General features: G+C 62.8%; 1 long non-coding RNA gene and 3 gene segments (V, D, J or C); 1 reads left to right on the forward strand and 3 right to left on the reverse strand.

The window, feature by feature from the left end:
* The window catches only part of LOC102165485, a 194344-nt gene that overhangs the window by 74799 nt on the left and 101680 nt on the right, over positions 1–17865 (reverse strand).
* Positions 52–12968, forward strand: LOC110258352. The gene is made up of 2 exons (XR_002341097.1): positions 52–911; positions 11260–12968. It is a non-coding gene; the product is annotated as an uncharacterized LOC110258352 (long non-coding RNA).
* Positions 122–2324, reverse strand: LOC110258348. The segment is given in 2 exon segments: positions 122–1298; positions 1526–2324. Coding segments are annotated over 2 exon segments (402 nt in total).
* Positions 3035–9244, reverse strand: LOC110258346. The segment is given in 5 exon segments: positions 3035–3483; positions 3576–3902; positions 4030–4065; positions 4391–4684; positions 9133–9244. Coding segments are annotated over 5 exon segments (1083 nt in total).

Raw genomic sequence — 17865 nt, forward strand, 5'->3', positions numbered from 1 at the left:
CCAGGAGGCTTGGGGGTGGGGGAGGAATTCATGGGGGGATGCCAGGGGCGGAGGTCGTGGGAGGACGCCAGGCTGGGATTCGGGGGGGAGGCGGGTGACACAGGCAGAGGTCCCAGTGAGCTGAGGGGTTGTAAAAGTGGTTTATTTTGAAAAATGAGAGCAAGAGTGAGGAGAGTGCCTGGGCTCCAGACACTCACCAAGGACAAAGAGCGACCACAGCTCGGCGGATGAGCCTTCCCTCCCAGTCCCGAGGCTGCTCCCCGGATGCCGTGAACCCACTTGGGGTTCCCGCAGAGACAGGGCGGGAGAGTCCGTTCTGGGGCGGCCTTGGGGGTCCGGGGCCTGGGGCTCCCTCCTGGGGGTCTCACTTCACACCCAGGCCCCGGGGCAGGCAGAAGGATCTCCTGCTGGATGGACGGATGGTCCAATAGACGTGACTCAGGCCGCGGACCTTGGGATGGGTTGGCTGCCCTGTACCCTGGGTGGCCCCTCCACCCCTGCCTGTGTCCAGCGAGGGCCCGTCCTGCCTGCGGGGGTCCGAGTCAGCGGGACCTCCTCCAGGAGGCCGGTCTGGCGGCACCTCACGGCCTCCCTGGGCAGGGCCGCTCTGTCCCCACCGGGGCTCCTCCCGTGGCCTCGGGCCCAGGTCCTCCTCCCTCGAGTGCCCTGGGCTGGAGGTGACCTGAGCGCCTGTTGGTGGCCCGTCTGGGAACTTCCCTGCTGGGAGACGCTGGCGTTGGGGGCAGCTGTTCCCACTCCAGGCTGTGACACAGGAGCCTCCTCTCGGGGACCCTGCCTCTGGAGCCCGGTCTGGATGGGGTCCACAGGGAGCCAGGGCCCTGTCCCGTCAGCCGCTGGACGCCGGTCTCCTCGTGGACGGCTGGACCTGCTGGCTGAGCTGGGCGTTCCTGGTGAGGACACGTGGCCCCGGCGGTGTCCCGTGGCTCTGGCGGGGGCTGGTGGTGGTGGGTGTCCATCAAGTCAGGTCGGGGCCCGAGCTGCTGCCCACTCGGGCTTCCGAGGGGCGGTGGGGGTGCGGGGCGCCTTCTGAGGGGGCCGCGATGCCCAAGGGCAGAGGTGCGGGCGAGGTGGCCGAGAGCCAGAGGTGGGCGAGGTCAGAGGGCGGAGGCAGGCCTGGCGCAGGCGGAGCAGCTTGAGCTGACGGACGCGGTCCTGTCGGGTCTGGGGCGGCCCTGGCCGCCCTGGAGGGCGCCCTAGGCCCCCTGCCCGATCATGTTTCTGTAGTCGGGGACAATGGTCCGCTTCAGCTCCACCACCGACGAGAAGATCCACTTCACCTGCAGGGCGCACGGGGTGAGGGCAGCCCGGGCCGCACGTGGACCGCCCCCCAGGGTCCGCCTGCCAGCCCCGCGGTCCCCGACAGCCACCGTGTCCCGGCGAGGACCAGAGGCCAGGGCGGGTACAGGGAGGGGCCGTCACAGTGACAGCGTGGCCACAGGGAGGGCCAGGGAGGGGCCGGCAGGGGGCTCCGGGGCACGGGTGACAGCGGGGCTGGCCCGCTCACCTTGAAGAGCGTCACGGTGGCGCTGTAGCACACGCTGAGCAGGAAGAGCGTGATGAAGATGGAGATGGTGGTCCAGAGCCCGTCCAGCTCCCCGTCCTGGGCGTCGGCACAGCTCTCCTCCAGGAGCAGTTCTGCACGGGGAGGGGTGGTCAGTGCTGTGCCAGCCCGCGGGGCCTGGGGTGGCTCCAGGTGGGGGACCCCCCGGCTGAGCTCAGTGCCTGGCCCCGGCCCCGGCCCCCCAGTCCTGCATCCTGGGCTGAGTCTCAGCCTGGCCAGGGATGTCCTGCCCCCTCTCCTCTGGTGGGGGCCCCCGAGCATGGGGACCGTCTGGGAGGGGGTGTCCTGACCGTGCAGGCCAGTGGCTCAGGCCCCGCCCTCTCTCCGAGGGGGCCAGGCCCGGAGGGTGGGCGTTAAGCTGAGCAGGGGCCCGGTGGGCTCTGGCCCAGGGAAGGGCCGAGACGGCCTTGGGGTGTGTGTCCCCGGGCCGCGGGGGCGGCTGTGCTGGGGACAAGCGGGCTGGGGATTTCTGCTTGTTCCGGAGGGGGCGTAGGTGCCAGGGGAAGAGCGGGGCCGGGCGTCGGAGCGGGTCCGTGTGGTCTAGTGTGCCAGTGTGGCTGAGCAGCCCGTGGGGCCTCGGGGGATGGGGCCGGGCTGGTGTCCCCGGTGAGGGTGTGTGAGACCCAGCTCCATGCTCTGGTCTGTGAGGGCCCGGGGGTGTACACATGTGTGCGTGGGTAGGTGTGTGTGTGCCCAGGTGTGTGTGCATGTGGATGCAGGCGGTGGGCGGGTGTGCTGGGAGGTGGGGGCGGCGTGCATGCGTGTGCGAGAGCCCGGGTGTGCGAGTGGAGGAAGGCGGTGGGGTGGGGGGGGCTGGGCAGCTCGGTGGGAGGGGCTTGATATCAGTGGGTCTGGGCTCCACTCCTGGGGGTGTCTGGGACTGTCCCTCCCCTGGACACTCTGGGCTGCCTACCTCTGCCCCTGTGGGACACAGGGGTGAGTGTTGCCACGAGTGCCCAGGCCTGGCCCCCTGCGGGGACCAGCAGGGCAGAGCCCCGTGGCCTGAGGCGGGGTGGGGGCCTGATGTCGGGTGTTTGCGGGAGGAGCAGGGCCGTCCCCACCCTGTGGGCACAGGAGACCCAGGGGACAGGCAACCTGGGGACAAGGACGGGCCGCTGCCCCTGAGCTTGGGCTTGGACAGAGGCGGGACGACCTGGGCAGTCATTTCCCCGAGGGGGCCTGGAGGGCTTCTCCCGTCCGTCCACACACAGCAGCCGGAGCAGGTGTGCCAGGAGGGCAGCCCGCAGGAGAGGCCGCCTCAGGCAAAGCTCCCTCCTCGGCCTCGGGCAGCCCCCAGGGGGCCTGTTCAGACCCCCACCGACCGGGTCTGGCCCAGGTGGGACCTCTCCCCCCGACGCCACGGGGACGCCTCTAGCCCAGAGCCTGTCCTGTCCCTGGCCCCGCGGGTGGCGCCTGCACTGGGGCTCTGCCTCGGAAAGAACCATGACAGCGTTGCGGGTGCCAGGGTGGTGTTGGGTGCTTTATTTCATGCTGGCCCGGGCGATATGTACACAGGGCTGGGGCTCAGGTGAGCTCTTGGGACCCAAGAGCTTGAGGGGTGCAGCGAGTGGCTCATTTACCCGGAGTCTTGGAGATAGACTTCTGGGTGTAGTGGTTGTGCAGAGCCTCGTGCATCACCGCACACTGGAATATGCCTCCACCCTGCCAGCTGGCCTTGTCCACCGAGAACTTGCTGTACAGGAAGTAGGTCCCGTCCACGTCCTGCTGGGGCGGGGTGGTGCGGTAATTGCCCTCTGGCTCCGGCTGTCCGTTTCTTTGCCACTCGACATCGATGTCAGGTGGGTAGAAGCCAATGACCAGGCAGGTTATGCTGACTTTGCTCCTGGACAGCTCCTCGGCGTGTGGGGGCAGGGTGTACACCTGCGGCTCCCGGGTCTGCCCTGTGAGGCCAGGCACCTCAGTTAGCATGATGGTCCCCCCAGGTGGCCCCACAGGTCCCTCTCCGCCTGCCCCCCTTGCCCCCCTTGCCCACCTTTGGCCTTGGAGATGATCCTTGTGATGGGGGCTGGGAGGTCTTTGTTGTTGACCTTGCACTTGAACTCCTTCCCGTTCAGCCAGTCCTGGTGCTGGATGGGTAGGACGCTGACCACGCGGTAGGTGCTGTTGAACTGCTCCTCCTTTGGCCTCGTCTGGGCCGTGTGCACCTCTACGCCGTCCACGTACCAGGAGAACTGGACCTCCGGGTTCTCCTGGCTCACATCAACCACCACGCACGTGACCTGGGGTGTCCGGGAGATCATGAGGGTGTCCTTGGGTTTTGGAGGGAAGATGAAGACCGAGGGCCCTGGTGATTCACAGGCTGGTGGGGGAGACAGAGTGCGGGTCAGCTCGTGGCCTGGGGTCATCCTGGGCACCTGTCCCCCCTCGGGCCGAACCTGGGCTCAGGCTACCTCCTTGGGGAGGAGGGCGAGGCCCGAGTTTCTTACCTGGGCATATGGGACATGGTGGTTTGGTCTTTGTTCCTGAGGAGAGAACACACAGGGTCACTGGGGGTGGGGAGGGCCCAGGGCTGGGCTCAGGTCAGGGTCAGGTCTTGGTACATCCCAGAGCAGCTCGTGCTGCTGGGGGCCCAGGGCCGGGGGAGGGGTCCCGCCTGTGCCCACCCTGGCCTCTCCGAAGTGCCGAGTTGACCCCTCCCTGAGCCTGGGCCTGCAGGTGAAGGGGACAGAGGTGAGCGGCCCTGACACCCTGGGCGGGACTCTCCATCCTGGGAACTGGTCCCTGCGGGCAGGGGGCTCACCCCGGCCTGTCTCGACGTGCACTCCCGCCCCCAGCGCAGGCGCTCACCAACACGCTTGTCCACCTTGGTGGTGGTGGCCGGGTGGTTGACATTGCAGGTGTAGCTCTTGCTGGACAGGCTGCTGGCCGGCACGGTCACCATGCTGCTGAGGGAGTAGAGCCCTGACGGCTGCAGGACGGATGGGAAGGTATGCACGCCACTGGACAGGGCGCCCGAGTTCCAGGTCACGGTCACTGGCTCGGGGAAGTAGCTTGAGGCCAGGCAGCCCAAGGCCACGTTAGGGCCAGACGTGTCCCTGCTGCAGGGGGCCAGAGGGTAGACCGATGGGGCCGTCTTGGGGGCTGGAAGAGAGGAGGCTGCGTGACCGCCAGGGCCTTGTTCCTTGTGGGGCGGGCAGCGAATCGGGCCCTCCGAACAGCGGGGCCGCTGCGCCCAGCACCCACTTGCTTCCAGAAAGTCGGCAGACCAGCCGCCCAGCTCGCTGCCATTGCAGCTGCAGGTTCTGGGCGCAGCTGCCTGGTCAGAGCTGGGTGACCGCCTGGATGAGAGCCCGCCAGGGCCCAGAGCCCCTGTGGGTGCCTGGCCCGACCAGCGGGTGGCCTGTGTTCCTGGCCAGCTTCTGCTGGTCCCCTGAGGCCACCGTCCTGCTTCCCCAGCCTGGCAGGGACACTGCCACCCACTGCCACCCACTGCCCATGCTCTGCTCCTGGCCCCTGGTCCTGGCCTGCTGTTTGCTCTCCAGGCCCCGTTCCTCTGGGTCAGCTCTGCAGTCAAGGCCCGTGCGCGTTGGTCCCTGGCACCAACATGCCCCTTTCCCTGGGCGAGGGCAGGTAGTCTCCTCCGAGGCCCCTCCCCTGCCATCCCTCCGGCCCTGGCCCAGGCTCCAAATCTGGGCCTCTGGGCCCACCGGTCCCTCCTCCACCGGGGCTCCTGGCTTGGCCCTGAGCTCACCCGAGGCAGCTTTCCCCAGAGCCCCGGCCCCTGCAGCCCAGCTCTGGGCCTCCCAGCTGCCTGCTGAGGCCAGAGCCCTCCCTCTGCTCCTGCCCTTCCCGCTGCCAGCCTGCCTGGCAGCACTGCTGCAGCCGAGCCCTGCCCCTGGCCTTCCTCTCCCACGGGGCGCCAGCACCCCATGCGCCCCTGCCCGGTTGGGCCGGTCCTCTCCCCCCTGTTCTGTTCAGCCATTGCCTGCTTCCCCAGCTCAGGCCCAGATGAGCCCCTCGACCCCCCGACCATGTGCACTGCCCTGTGCCGCTGTTCTCACTTAGGACTCCAGCTGCTCTGTCCCATGTCCACTCACTTTGCTGGAACAGGGTATGGCCCGTTGGCCCGATCCCTGTGACCCATGGCGTCTGTTCAGCCCTGCCCCTGCCCCCGCAGTCCTGGGGACCTTCCCCCCAGGAGCCCACTTTCCAGCCTGGCTAGCCCTATATCGGCCCCTCCCTCGAGCCTGGGGCTCCCCTGAGCTCACCCCCACTCTGTTGCCCCTGCCCTGTCCTGCATCCCCCCTGGCCCGGCTCACCTGCCCAAGCTCGCCCTGCTCCCAGGGGGTCCCAGGTCTCCTCCCCGCCCTCCCAGCCCCTGCTCACCTGCACAAGCACTACCTGTTCCCAGGAGGTCCCAGGGCTGCTCGCTGCCCTCCGAGACCCTGCTCACCTGCCCGAGCTCTACCTGCTCCCAGGGGGTCCTAGGTCTGCTCCCCACCCTCCCAGCCCCTGCTCACCTGCACAAGCACTACCTGTTCCCAGGAGGTCCCAGGGCTGCTCGCTGCCCTCCGAGACCCTGCTCACCTGCCCGAGCTCTACCTGCTCCCAGGGGGTCCTAGGTCTGCTCCCCACCCTCCCAGCCCCTGCTCACCTGCACAAGCTCTACCTGTTCCCAGGAGGTCCCAGGACTGCCCCCTGCACTCCCAGCCTGTGGTCACCTGCCCAAGCTCTACCCGCTCCCAGGCACTCTCAGGAGTGTTCCCTGCCCTCCCAGGCCCTGCTCACCTGCAGAAACTCTACCTGCTCCCATGCGCTGCCAGGTCTGTCCCCTGCCCTCCTTGACCCTGCTTACCTGCCCAAGCCCTACCTGCTCCCAAGAGCTGCCAGGACTGCCCCCTGTCCTACCCACCCCTGCTCACCTGCACAAGCTCTACCTGCTCCCAAGAGGTCCAGGTTCATCCCCCTGCCCTCTCAGCCCCTGCTGACCTGCCCAAGCTCTACCCGATCCCAGGAGTTCCCAAGACTGCCCCCTGCTCTCCCAGCCCCTCCTCACCTGCAAAGCTCTACCTGCTCCCGGAGGTCAGAGGAATGCTCCCTGCCCTCCCAGCCCCTGCTCAGCGGCCCAAGCCCTGCCTGCTCCCAGGAGCAGCCAAGTCTGCTCCCTGCCCTCCAGATCCTTCTCATCTGCACAAGCTCCTCCTCATCCAGGAGCTCCAGGTTCAACCTATTCCTGCCAGCCCCTGTTCACCTGCCCAAGCTCTACCTGGTCCCAGGATCCCTCTGACTGCCTCCTGCCCTTGCAGCCCCTGCTCACCTGTACAAGCTCGTCCTGGTTCAAGAAGCTCCAGGTTCAACTGTTTCCTCCCAGCTTCTGCTCACCTGCCCTAGCTCTACCTGCTCACAGAAGGTACCAGGACTACCCCCTGTCCTCCCAGCCCCTGCTCACCTGCACAAACTCTACCTGGTCCCAGGAGCTGCCAGGACTGCCCCCTGTCCTACCCACCCCTGCTCACCTGCACAAACTCTACCTGGTCCCAGGAGCTGCCAGGACTGCTCCCTGCCCTCCCACCCCCTGCTCAACCGCACAAGCTGCCCCTGCTCCCAAGACCTCCAGGGGAAGCCCCTGCCCTCTGAGCCCCTGCTCAGCTCCCCAAGCTCAACCGCCTCCAGGAGCTCGAGGTTCAGCCCCCTGCCCTCCCAGCTTCTGCTCACCTGCCCGAGCTCTGCCTGCTCCCAAGAGGTCCCAGGACTGCACCCTGCCCTCAGCCCATGCTCACCTGCCTAAGCTCTACCTGCTCCCAGAAGCTCCAGGTGTGGCCCCTGCCCTCCCAGGCCCTGTTCACCTGCACAAGCTCTATCGGCTCTCAGGACCTCCAGAACCTACCCCTCAGCCCAGCCCCTCATCACCTGCACAAGCTACACCTGCTCCCCAGAGTTTCAGCTTCAGCCCCTGCCCTCCCAGGCCCTGTTCACTTGCCCAAGCTCTACTAGCTCCCAGGAGCTGCTAGGACTACTCCCCACCATCCTACCCCTGCTCACCTGCACAAGCTCTACCTGCTCCCAAGAGGTCCCAGGGATGCTCCCTGCCCTCCCAGCCCCTGCTCACCTGCCTGGGCTCTACCGGCTCGCAAGGCTCCCAGGACTGACCCTCGCCCTCCCACCCCCTGCTCGCCAGCACAAGCCTAACCTCTTCCCAATAGCTCCAGGTTTAGCCCACTGCCCTTCAGCCCCTGCTCACCTGCACATGCTCCTGCTGACCCAGTAACTCCAGGTTCATTCCCCTGCCCTACCAGCTCGTTCTCACCTGTCCAAGGTCTACTACTCCCAGGGCTGCCCCCTGCCCTCCCAGCCCCTGCTCACCTGCACAAGCACTACCTGCTCGCAGGAGTTCCCAGGACTGCTCACTGCCCTCCCAACCCCTGCTCACCTGCCCAAGCTCTACCAGCTCCCAGGAGTTGCTACGACTGCTCCCCACCCTGCCAGCCCCTGCTCACCTGCACAAACTCATCCCAGGGATGCTCCCTGCCCGCCAAGCCCCTGCTCACCTGCCTGGGCTCTATTGGCTCGAAAGGGCTCCCAGGACTGACCCTCGCCCTCCCACCCCCTGCTCGCCTGCACAAGCCTAACCTCTTCCCAATAGCTCCAGGTTTAGCCCCCTGCCCTCCAGCCCCTGCTCACCTGCACAAGCTCCTCCTGCTCCCAGGAACTGCAGGTTCTTCCCCTGCCCTACCAGTTTGTGCTCACCTGCCCAAGATCTACAGCTCTCAGGTGGTCCCAGGACTGCCCCCTGCCCTCCCAGCCCCTGCTCATCTGCACAAGCTCTACCAGTTCCGAGGAGCTTCAGGTTCAGCCCCCTTGCCCTCCCAACCCCTCCTCACCTGCACCAGCTCTATGTGTTCCCAGCAGCTCTAAGGACAGCTCTTCCGCCCTCCCGGTTCCCTGCTCACCTGCAGCCTACCTGCCCCTTTCCCTGGGGCTCCTGGGCCTCAGTGTCACCACCCCTCTTCCTGCCCCCGAACCCTCAGCCTTGTCTAGCTCCACTCCTGGCTTCCTTTCTTTCCCAGGGCTGGCCTTTGTTCCCGGAGCCCTGGGTGCCCACCCTCTCTGGGTAGCGTCCCCCTGGCAGAGCCTCTGTCCCACCTGGTCCCCTCCCGGAGGGGCTCCTGACCCTTCTGAGCTCACCCTCTTCTCGCCGCGACCACCCTTGGAGCCTGTCTGGTCCCTGGCTCCCTCTAGTTGCTGGCTCAGCTGCACTGGCGCCCAGCTCCCAGCCCCTGGCTCCCGCTCCTGCCCTCAGGCCCCTGGCTCCCATCAGCCCTCCTGCGGCCTGTGGAGCTTTAGGCTCAGTCCCTGTGCTGCCAGCTCTGGGCACACAGGAGCCCGGCCCGCCCTGCCTGCTCTGCTCCCGGCTCACCTGCTGCCCGTGGCCCTGGCTCCTTCCCCGGGACCCGACAGTTACTGCTTTCATACCTGCCCTGGGGCTCAAGCGGGCTCCGGCAGCCGGGACAGGATCCTGCAACCCCAGGTGACCTCTTTGTCCCCTGCGCTGTGTCCGTCTCTTCCCTGAGTCCTCCGCCCAGACCCACCTGTCCATCCTGGCCTCGTCCTCAGCCCCTGCCCAGCCCTGTGCCTCCAGCAACCTGGCCGAGCAGATCCCTCAGGCCTCTGACCCCAGCCCATCATGTTCCGCAGAGGCCTGGCGGCCCCACCGACCTCCTCTGGCCTCTGGGGCGCCAGCTCTGTTGGCGTGGGTGTACCCCTGCCAGGGCTCCCTGGTCCCTGTGCTGGGCGGGCGACATGACCGGCGTGCAGGCTGCGTTCCCTGGGCTGGGTCGGCTGCAGCCCTGCTGTGGGGTCCCCCCTCCTCGTCCCCCCGCCGCTGCCCCTGCCCCAGTCCTCGTGGACCCCACGCACCGAGTGTGGGGGCCGAGGAGGTGGCTCCCCTGCTGCCCCGGGCTCCGGGCCCCTCCTGCTCTGGCCCCAGGTGCAAGTGGCTCCTTGTGTCTGTGCTCTGTGCCTGCAGCCCTGCTTCCTCGGGTGGGTGTCTGGTCCCTGGAGGCATGACCTCCCTGCCCACAGCCCTGCACACTAAGAAGGGAATCGAAACCTGCTGGCCTGGCTGCTTCCTGAAATTCCCTTTCCTTCTGTGTAGTTTCTGTCCCAGAGGGCCTGGGGGGAGTCCAGACAGTGCCCTGGCGGCTCATGTGGGTGTGTGGGGTGGGTGAGTGGTGCCTGGGACCCAGGGGAGGGCGTGGGAACCCAGGCCGTCACGGTTCTCTACGTCCCACTGGGCTTATGCTGCCTTGCCCACCACAGCCCAGGTGCCAGGCCCCGCGTGTGAGCCCTTGGCCTCTTGGCCCTGGTGGGCACCCCTTCTGCCCCCATGAGGGTGTGGTCGGGCCCCGCGTATGACATTTCCAACGGCATCTTTCACAGAACTAGAACTGCTGATTCCACCAGCTCCACTTTTCTTTTTCATGGTTGCTTTGGCTCTTTGGGGGTATATTGTGTTCCACATAAATTTTGAAGTTTTTATTCTAGTTGTGTGCAAAATGCCACTGGCAATTTGATAGGGATGGCATGGTTGGATGTGTAGATTGCATGGTTACTGCGGTCATTTGGACAATGCTGAGTCTTCCAATCCAGGAGCATGGTCTGGCTTTCCATCTGTTTGTGTCATCTTTGATTGCTTTCATCAGCGTCTTCTAGTCTTCATAGTACGGGTCTTTTGCCTCTTTAGGTAGGTTTGTTCATAGGTGTTTTATTCTTTTGGATGCATTGATAAGTTTGATTATCCCCCCCCCCCCCGCCCTTTCTGGCCTTTTGTTGCGAGTGTGTAGACATGCGGTAGATTTCTGGGCATTAGTTTGTATCCTGCCACGGTACCTAATGCACTGATGAGCTCTAGCAGTTCCCTGGTGGTATCTTTAGGACTTCCTACGTGCAGCGCCATGTCCTCTGCAAACAGTGAGAGTCTTACGTTTCTCTTCCAAAAGGACGGCGTTAGTTTCTTTTTCTTCTCTGACTGCTGGGGCTAGGACTTCCACTACCATGTTGAGCACACGGCGGCCAACTATGTGGTGAGGGTGGCCATCCTAGTCTTGGTCCTGATCTTAGTGGAAATGAGTTCAGCTTTTCACCTTGGAGTGTATTAACGGCGGGCTCCTCCTATGGACTGTGTTCTGTTGAGGGGCATTCTCTGAGACCCTGATGCCCCCACGCACAAGTCCGAGGAGCCCTCTGAGGCAGAAGACCCTGGGCTTCCCGGGGGCCCCCGAGCCTCGACGACCTTCTCCCCTGTGGGCATGCTGCCAGCCCGCGTGCCGATTTTATACACCTTTGATTTCCTGGGTGGCATCACTTCTCACTTGAAACCCCTAGAGGGGCTTATGTTTCCTGGATTCACCCTGGACTGGCACGGCAACAAGTGAAATGTCCTAGCAATACAATCACCTCTCTGGAAAGGAGATGGAAGTCAAATAAGCAGCATAATGTTGTATCTAAAACATTTATAGAAGGAAGAAGAGTCAAAGGTGCAAGTCAATAGAAGGATGGAAATCATAGACCTTAGAGCTTAAGTTAATGACGTAGTGACCAAGGAAACAGTAGAGAAGATCAATAAACCAAAAGGTGGTTCTTGGAAAAGTCTAATAAGATCGATAAATCTTTCTTTTCCCCTTTCTTTTTGTCCTTTTCTGTGACCGCACCCGCAGCTGTATCATCAGCACATGAGACTTTAGCCAGACTCATCGGGACAAAAGGGACAGGATTCAATTCAATAAAATCAGTGACGAAAACTAGATGCAATTGAAACACAAATCTCATAAGAGACTAGTAGGAGCCACTGTCTGCCCATAAAATGACAACCCGGAGGAAATGGACTGATTCTTACAGGGGAACAGCCTACCAAGCCTGAACCAGCAAGAACTAGAAAATACAAACAGACGAGTGACAAGCACTGAAATTGAGAATGTGGTTTAAAAACTTCCAGAAAACCTAGGTCAAGGGCCTGACGCCTTCGCAGATGACTTCTGTCAAACATCCAGAGAAGAGTTAACACCTATTCTTCTGAAGCGCTTCCGAAAAGTTGCAGGGGGAGGAACACTCTCAAACTCATTCTGTGAAGGCACCATCGCCCCGATACCGAAACCAAAGATACCAAAACAAAAAAAAACAAACAAAAAAAACCAAAAAAAAAAAAAAAAGGAGAAAATGACAGGTGAACATCACCGATGAACATAGATGGAAAAATCCTCAACGAAATATTAGCAAACTGCGTTCACATGTACAATAAAGAGATCCCTCGCCATGATCGAGGGGCTTTATCCCAGGGATGCAAAGATCCCTCAATATCCGAGAATCGACCAACCGAACAACAAAATCCATCTGATCATCTCAACAGATACAGAAAAAGCTTTTGACAAAATTAACACCCCTTCCTGATAAAACCTCTAGTGGGAAACTACATCAACAGAGTAAAAGCCATGTCTGACAAACCTGCAGTTAACAGCATTCCCAACGGTGCAAAGCCGAAAGCATTTCCGCTAGGATCAGGAGCAAGACAAGGATGTCTGCTCTCACCACTCTCCTTCCACGGAGTTTTGGAAGTCCTAGCCAGGGCAATTAGAGAAGAAAAGGCATCCAAATCGGAAACGGAGAAGTAACACTACCGCTCTTTACAGGTGACGTGCTGCGATACCTAGAGAATCCTCAAGGCACTACCAGAAACCTCTTAGAGCTCGCCAATGAATTTGGTCAAGCTGCAGGATACAAAATTAACACACAGAAATTGGCTGCCTTGCTCTACGTTAACAATGAAAGAGCAGCGAGAGAAACTAGGGAAACCATCCCACTGAGCAGTGCCTCGAAATGAATGAAATGCCCAGGAATAAACCTACCCAAAGACACAAAGACCTGGACTCTGAAAACCATAAGGCACTGCTGGAAGCAACCAAAGACGACACAAACCGGTGGAAAGCTAGACCATGCTCCTGCCCTGGAAGAATTAATACTGGCAAAAGGGCCATACCACCTAAGGCCACCCTCACTCTCAGTGCAATCCCTCTCAAATCTCCAATGGCATTTTCCACAGAACTAGAACAAAAAACCTCAAAAATTTGCATGGAAACACAAAATACCCCAAATAGCCAACGCAATGAGTGAGGAAAAAGTGAGAAAAATGGAGCTGGTGGAATCAGGCTCCCTGACTTCAGACCTTACTACAAAGCTGCAGTCACCCAAACAGTATGGCACTGGCTTAAAACCAAACATATACATCGCTGGAAGCGGAGGCAGGTCAATCCATCCATGACGAAGGGGCAAGAGTAGTCAATAGAGAAGAGAAAGTCTCCTCAAAGATCGGTGCCAGGAAAACCGGACAGCTCCACGTAACAGAATGAAAGCAGAACACTCTCTAACGCCAGACACACACGCACACAACTCAAAAGGAATCGAAGACCTAAACATAAGACCGGATGCCTATAAATCCCAAAGGATAATAGGCAGAACACTCTTTGACAGAAACCACAGCTGTAGCTCTTTGGATCCATCTCCTGGCATAATGGAAATAGAAAGAAAATAAAACAAACAGGAGTTAACGGAACTTAAAAATATGCGGCACTGCAAAGGAAACCACAAGCAAAACAAAGAGACAACCTACAAAAAGGGAGAAATTATTTGCCAATGAAGGGACCGCCAAGGGATTCATCTCCAAAACATACAAACAAGGCATGCAGCTTGATTATGAAGAATCCCATCAAGAAAGAGGCAAAAGACCTACACAGGCATTTCTCCAAAGAAGACAGACATGCAGTTGGCCAAAAACGCATGAAAAGGTGCCCACTGTTGCTAATTATTAGAGAAAGGCAAATCAGAACTGCCATGAGGTAGCGCCTCAATCCAGCCAGAGTGGCCATCATCAAAAAGTCTGCAAACGGGATGTATATACTGGAGAGGGTGTGGAGAAAAGGGAACCCCCTACGCTGTCGGTGGGGTTGTAGGTACGACCACTCCGGAAAGCGGCCTGAGCTTCCTGAAAGCACTGCGAACAGAACTGCCGTCCGATGCGGCAACCCCAGTGCTGGGCACACAGTGGGAGAGAACCACAACGTGAAAACGCACGGGCTCTCCAGCATCCGTCGCAGCACTCCTCGCAATGACCAAGACAGGAAGCGGCCCAAACGTCCGTCTGGACGGACGGTTGCAGAAGGTGAGGGGCACAGGCACAACGGGTTATCGCTCAGCCGTGCAAAGGATGCGGCGATGCCATTTGCCACCACGAGGTCGGACCTAGAGGTCGTCCTGCTCCTCTGGCTGAAGCGACGCGGACGGAGACCGACATCGTGCGGCATTGCCTGCGTGTGGGATTAAAAGGAGGGGTGCGAGTGGACTCGAAGCAAAACCGCGACGGACCCGCAGACATGGGGCCACCGCACGCTTCCCCAGGGCGAGAGGTGGGGAGATGAGCCAGGAGGTTGGGATCAACCTCTCCACACACCGCTGTGTATGTGTCCTGACGTGTGTCTGCCTGTCTGCACGTGGGTGTGGATGCATATGTGTGTGTGGCCGGGCCGCTGTGCCGGGGACCTGAAAGTAACACAACATGGCAAATTTACGACGGTGTAAAACTACCCTTCAATGGAAGAAATTGCGAAAGAGGAGTTTGCGTCATGGCGCGGCGTGAATGAATCCGACTGGCGTCCATGAGGACGCGTCGCCGCGAGCTGCGGTGTAGGTCACAGAGGCTGCTCGGCTCTGGTGTTGCTGTGGCTGTGGTGCAGGCGGCTGCTGCAGCTCTGGTTCAGCACCTAGGCTGGGACCTTCCAAATGCCGTGGGTGTGGCCCTAAAACGGTATAATATAAAATAATATAGAATAAAGTCAAATGAAATTAAAAAACGAAAAAGAGAAAGGCCCGGAGTCTCCTCCTGGGGTGGTCTGCGTGCCCTTCAGGTGCGGGCAGCCCTGGCTTGAGGTCAGTCCTGTGAGGACGAGGAGGGCGGGCCCAGGGCAGAGCGGTGGTCCCAGCAGGACGCTCCCCGCCCGTGGCGCTGCTCAGGCCCCGGGCCGGCCCCGCCGCCCCCTTCTCTGCTCACCTCCGCCTCCGGGAGCCATCCCCTCCCTGCCCAGGCGGCTTGGCCAGCTTCCCCCTCGCCCCCTCCTTGGGTCCAGGTCCCAGGATGCATCGGGCGCCGTTTGTAACCACGGCCCCGAGCCGTTGCCGGACACCTGTGTCTCCTGCTCCACTGGACGTGTTTCCCGGGGCAAAGCCGAGGCCGTGTGTTCTGAGCCCCCAGGGAGCGGCCCCCACCCGCTGGCGGGGCCGCCCCGTGGGTCTCCGACGCCTGGGAGTGTTCACTCTTACTGTGAAGGTGGCGTGTGCATAGCAGGGCCCATTAGGCGCACAGGCAGTACAGGTGAACACCCTGTGTGATGCGTACGCCGACCTTTCAAAGGATTCCCGCGTGCAGAGGGCTCCTTCCCACAGGGCGTGTCGGGGTGGTGATGGAGGCCGTGGGGCAGGGGCAGCGGGTCGGCCAGCGCGGCTTGGCCCCGTGTGGTGGCCAGGGCACCTCCTGTCCGGCGGGCTGTCCCTGTAGACAGAGGCAGGTCTGAGGCAGAGGGCGCAGCCGCCGCCTGGGCTGGTTCCTGCGGATGGTGGTCGTGTGTCCTGGGCGGGCGGCTGCAGCTGAGAGTCAGAGGTGTGGATGTATTTACGTGTGCTTTGGCCTTCGTCTAGGTACAGATTCACTCGCCAGAGCCCGGACCCCCTGCCCTGCCAATGCCAGTGATCACGAAGGCCCCCTACCTGATCCCCAGGGCACCCCACCCACCTGCTCCCATCCCAGCCCACCCCACCCCCTCACTTCCGGTCCCGGTGCATCTCCCACCCCACTTGCACAGCTACTCAGTGCCCCCCAACCCTACAGACCTCAGTGCACTCCAACACCTGCGCAGATCCCCACTGCACCCCGCCGCAACTGCGCAGATCCCCAGTGCACCCCAACCCCACCGGCACGAATCCCTAGTGCACGCCATGTCTTCTGCACAGAATACCAGTGCACCCCACCCCATGCAAACAGATCCCCAGGGCAAAGCCACCTGCTCCTGAACCGATTCCCTGGGAATCCCATCGCACCTGCACAGATCCCCAGTGCACCCCACTCCGGTAAATCCCCTGTTCATCCCACCTCCGTCAGTGCAGAGCCACAGTGCACCCCCCGACACACACACAGATCCCCAGTGCCCCCACCCCAGCCGCCCTGATACCCAGGGCAGCCTCCCCCACTTGCACAGTTTCCTCAGGGAGAAGGAGCTTTGCTAAGAAAGGAGCGAGGCCCCGGCGAGGCCACGGTGAGTGGGGGTGGGGCAGCTGGGCCGAGACGGTGGCCGCGTGGACCCCCCGGGAAGCTCCTTCCGTGAGGGCCCCCTCCCACCCCGAGGGCCTTGCCCGCAGCCCCAGGGTCCCACGGCCTCTCCCCAGAAGGCTTCTCTGCCTCCTCATTCTGCAGGCCTGGGGCCTGGGGTGGCCAGCAGGGAGGGTGGACCGCAGGGGTGGGCGTGGGCACAGGGACTGGGCTGGGCACGGGGGGCACGGGCACTGGGAGCTGGGGGCAGGGAGGGGCGGGCTGAGCCTGGGGAGGGAGGCCTGGCGGGGCTGGGCTGGCTTCGGACTCCGGAGCAGGGTGCACGGGGACCGTGGGCCGGCCTTGGCCTCTGAGCCCTCGCTTTGGCTGTGGGCTCTGAGTGTGGGCTGGACCGTGGGCCCGCGCTCTGTTTCGAGGGTGGTTCAGTGCGAATGGGTGGTCGGCACCCACGTCCAGCGGGGGTCTCTCTGCGGGGGAGCCACGCTCTTCCGGGAGTGGCCCCAAGTTGGGGGGGCGTGGGGGCTGTGATCGGAGGGGCCCCTTAGTGCCCTCGGCTTTGGGGCTGAGCTGGAAATCCTGGACGTCCATGTGCCCGTGGGGGTGTGTGTGTGTGTGTACGACGCAGATGTGGGTGTGCGTGGGCAAGGTGAGATGGTACCGGAGTGTGCAAAGCTAATGCTGGGGGTCTAGGGGTCAGGAGGCCGCGGGGGTCTGGCTTCAGGCTCACTCAGGGGAGCCCGAGGGGCTCAGGGGCTGGCGTCGGGCCCTGGGCTCGGGGTGCGCGGGGCACGTGGAGAGGTGGGGTTGCCGTGGGATGAGGCGTTGCTGGGGGTCAGGGTGGGAGGCCTGGGTCCGGTGGGGGAGTTCTCGAGGGTGCGGGGGCCAGCCCCGCTGTCGCCATGCTGGCGGTCCCGCGGGAGTGGGCCGGCCAGGGGCTGATGGCTGGTGCGGGGACAGACGTGAGGGCCAGGGCCTGGGGCTGAGCAGGCTGCGTGGCCCATGGGCACGTTCAGGTTTGGCTAGACGTTTAGGGTGAGGGAAACGGAGGGTGTGGGGTGAGCCCCAGGACCGTGGCCTGAGCCCCCAGAACCTGGAGGCGGAGGGCGCTCCGTGCCCTGCATGCCTGGCCCCTGCTGACCACCCCACCTCCATGCTCTGGCCGCACGTCCCGGCCTCCCCGTGTCTGGTTCAGGGACCCCTGGAGCGACGCAGTCCGTTCCCTGCATGCTGCTCTGGCTCCGTCTCCATCCTGTTCCCTGCGGGACGCTGGAGGGGCCCTTGCCGATGCCCTGGGCTCTGGGCCAGGCTGAGCAGGACCACAGCTCCTGGCCTGGGAAGCCGTGGTGCTGGCCTCGGCCTGGGGCTCCTCCCCTCGCCCCGAGAGGCTTTCAGCGCCAGCATTCAGTGGCCCAGGTCATGTCCCCAGGTGACCCAGCTCCCGTCAAATGCCTCCCTGGGACAGCCCTGGTCTGGCCCTGTCCCTCTTCCTGGAGCTGTGACTAGGAAGCACGGGCAGCCGGGCCCCCTGCTCTGCCCTTTTGGGAGAGTCCTGTCCCCTCCAGCCCTGGCCCGAGGCCTGTTCCTCTGGGGCGGGATCACCTCTGGGAGGTTGGAGTCCTGGCCGCACCCTGGACGGATGTCAGCCGGCCGGCGGACACGGCGGCCTGGTCGCAACCACCAGGCCCCCTCCCTGGTCCCTCACCGGAGCCCCGTGCGGCCCCTCGGCTTGTCCTGGGACGGGCTAGGCCCTCTGGGCAGCCCAGGCGGAGGTCTGGGCCCGAGGTCCCCTTTGCACCCCCCGCGTCCTTCTCCCTGACCCGTCTGTCCTGAGCGCTTGAGCCGGGTCCAGCTCTGCTCCCTGGGCCAGCCCTTCTCCCGACCTCTGTCCCCCGATACCCCCTGGCCTGGCCTTCCCAGGCCCTCCCTCCTGTCACACACATGGTGACATTCAGTC

Source organism: Sus scrofa, unplaced genomic scaffold (assembly GCF_000003025.6).
Source record: "Sus scrofa isolate TJ Tabasco breed Duroc unplaced genomic scaffold, Sscrofa11.1 Contig1914, whole genome shotgun sequence".
Classification (NCBI taxonomy): Eukaryota; Metazoa; Chordata; class Mammalia; order Artiodactyla; family Suidae; genus Sus; species Sus scrofa.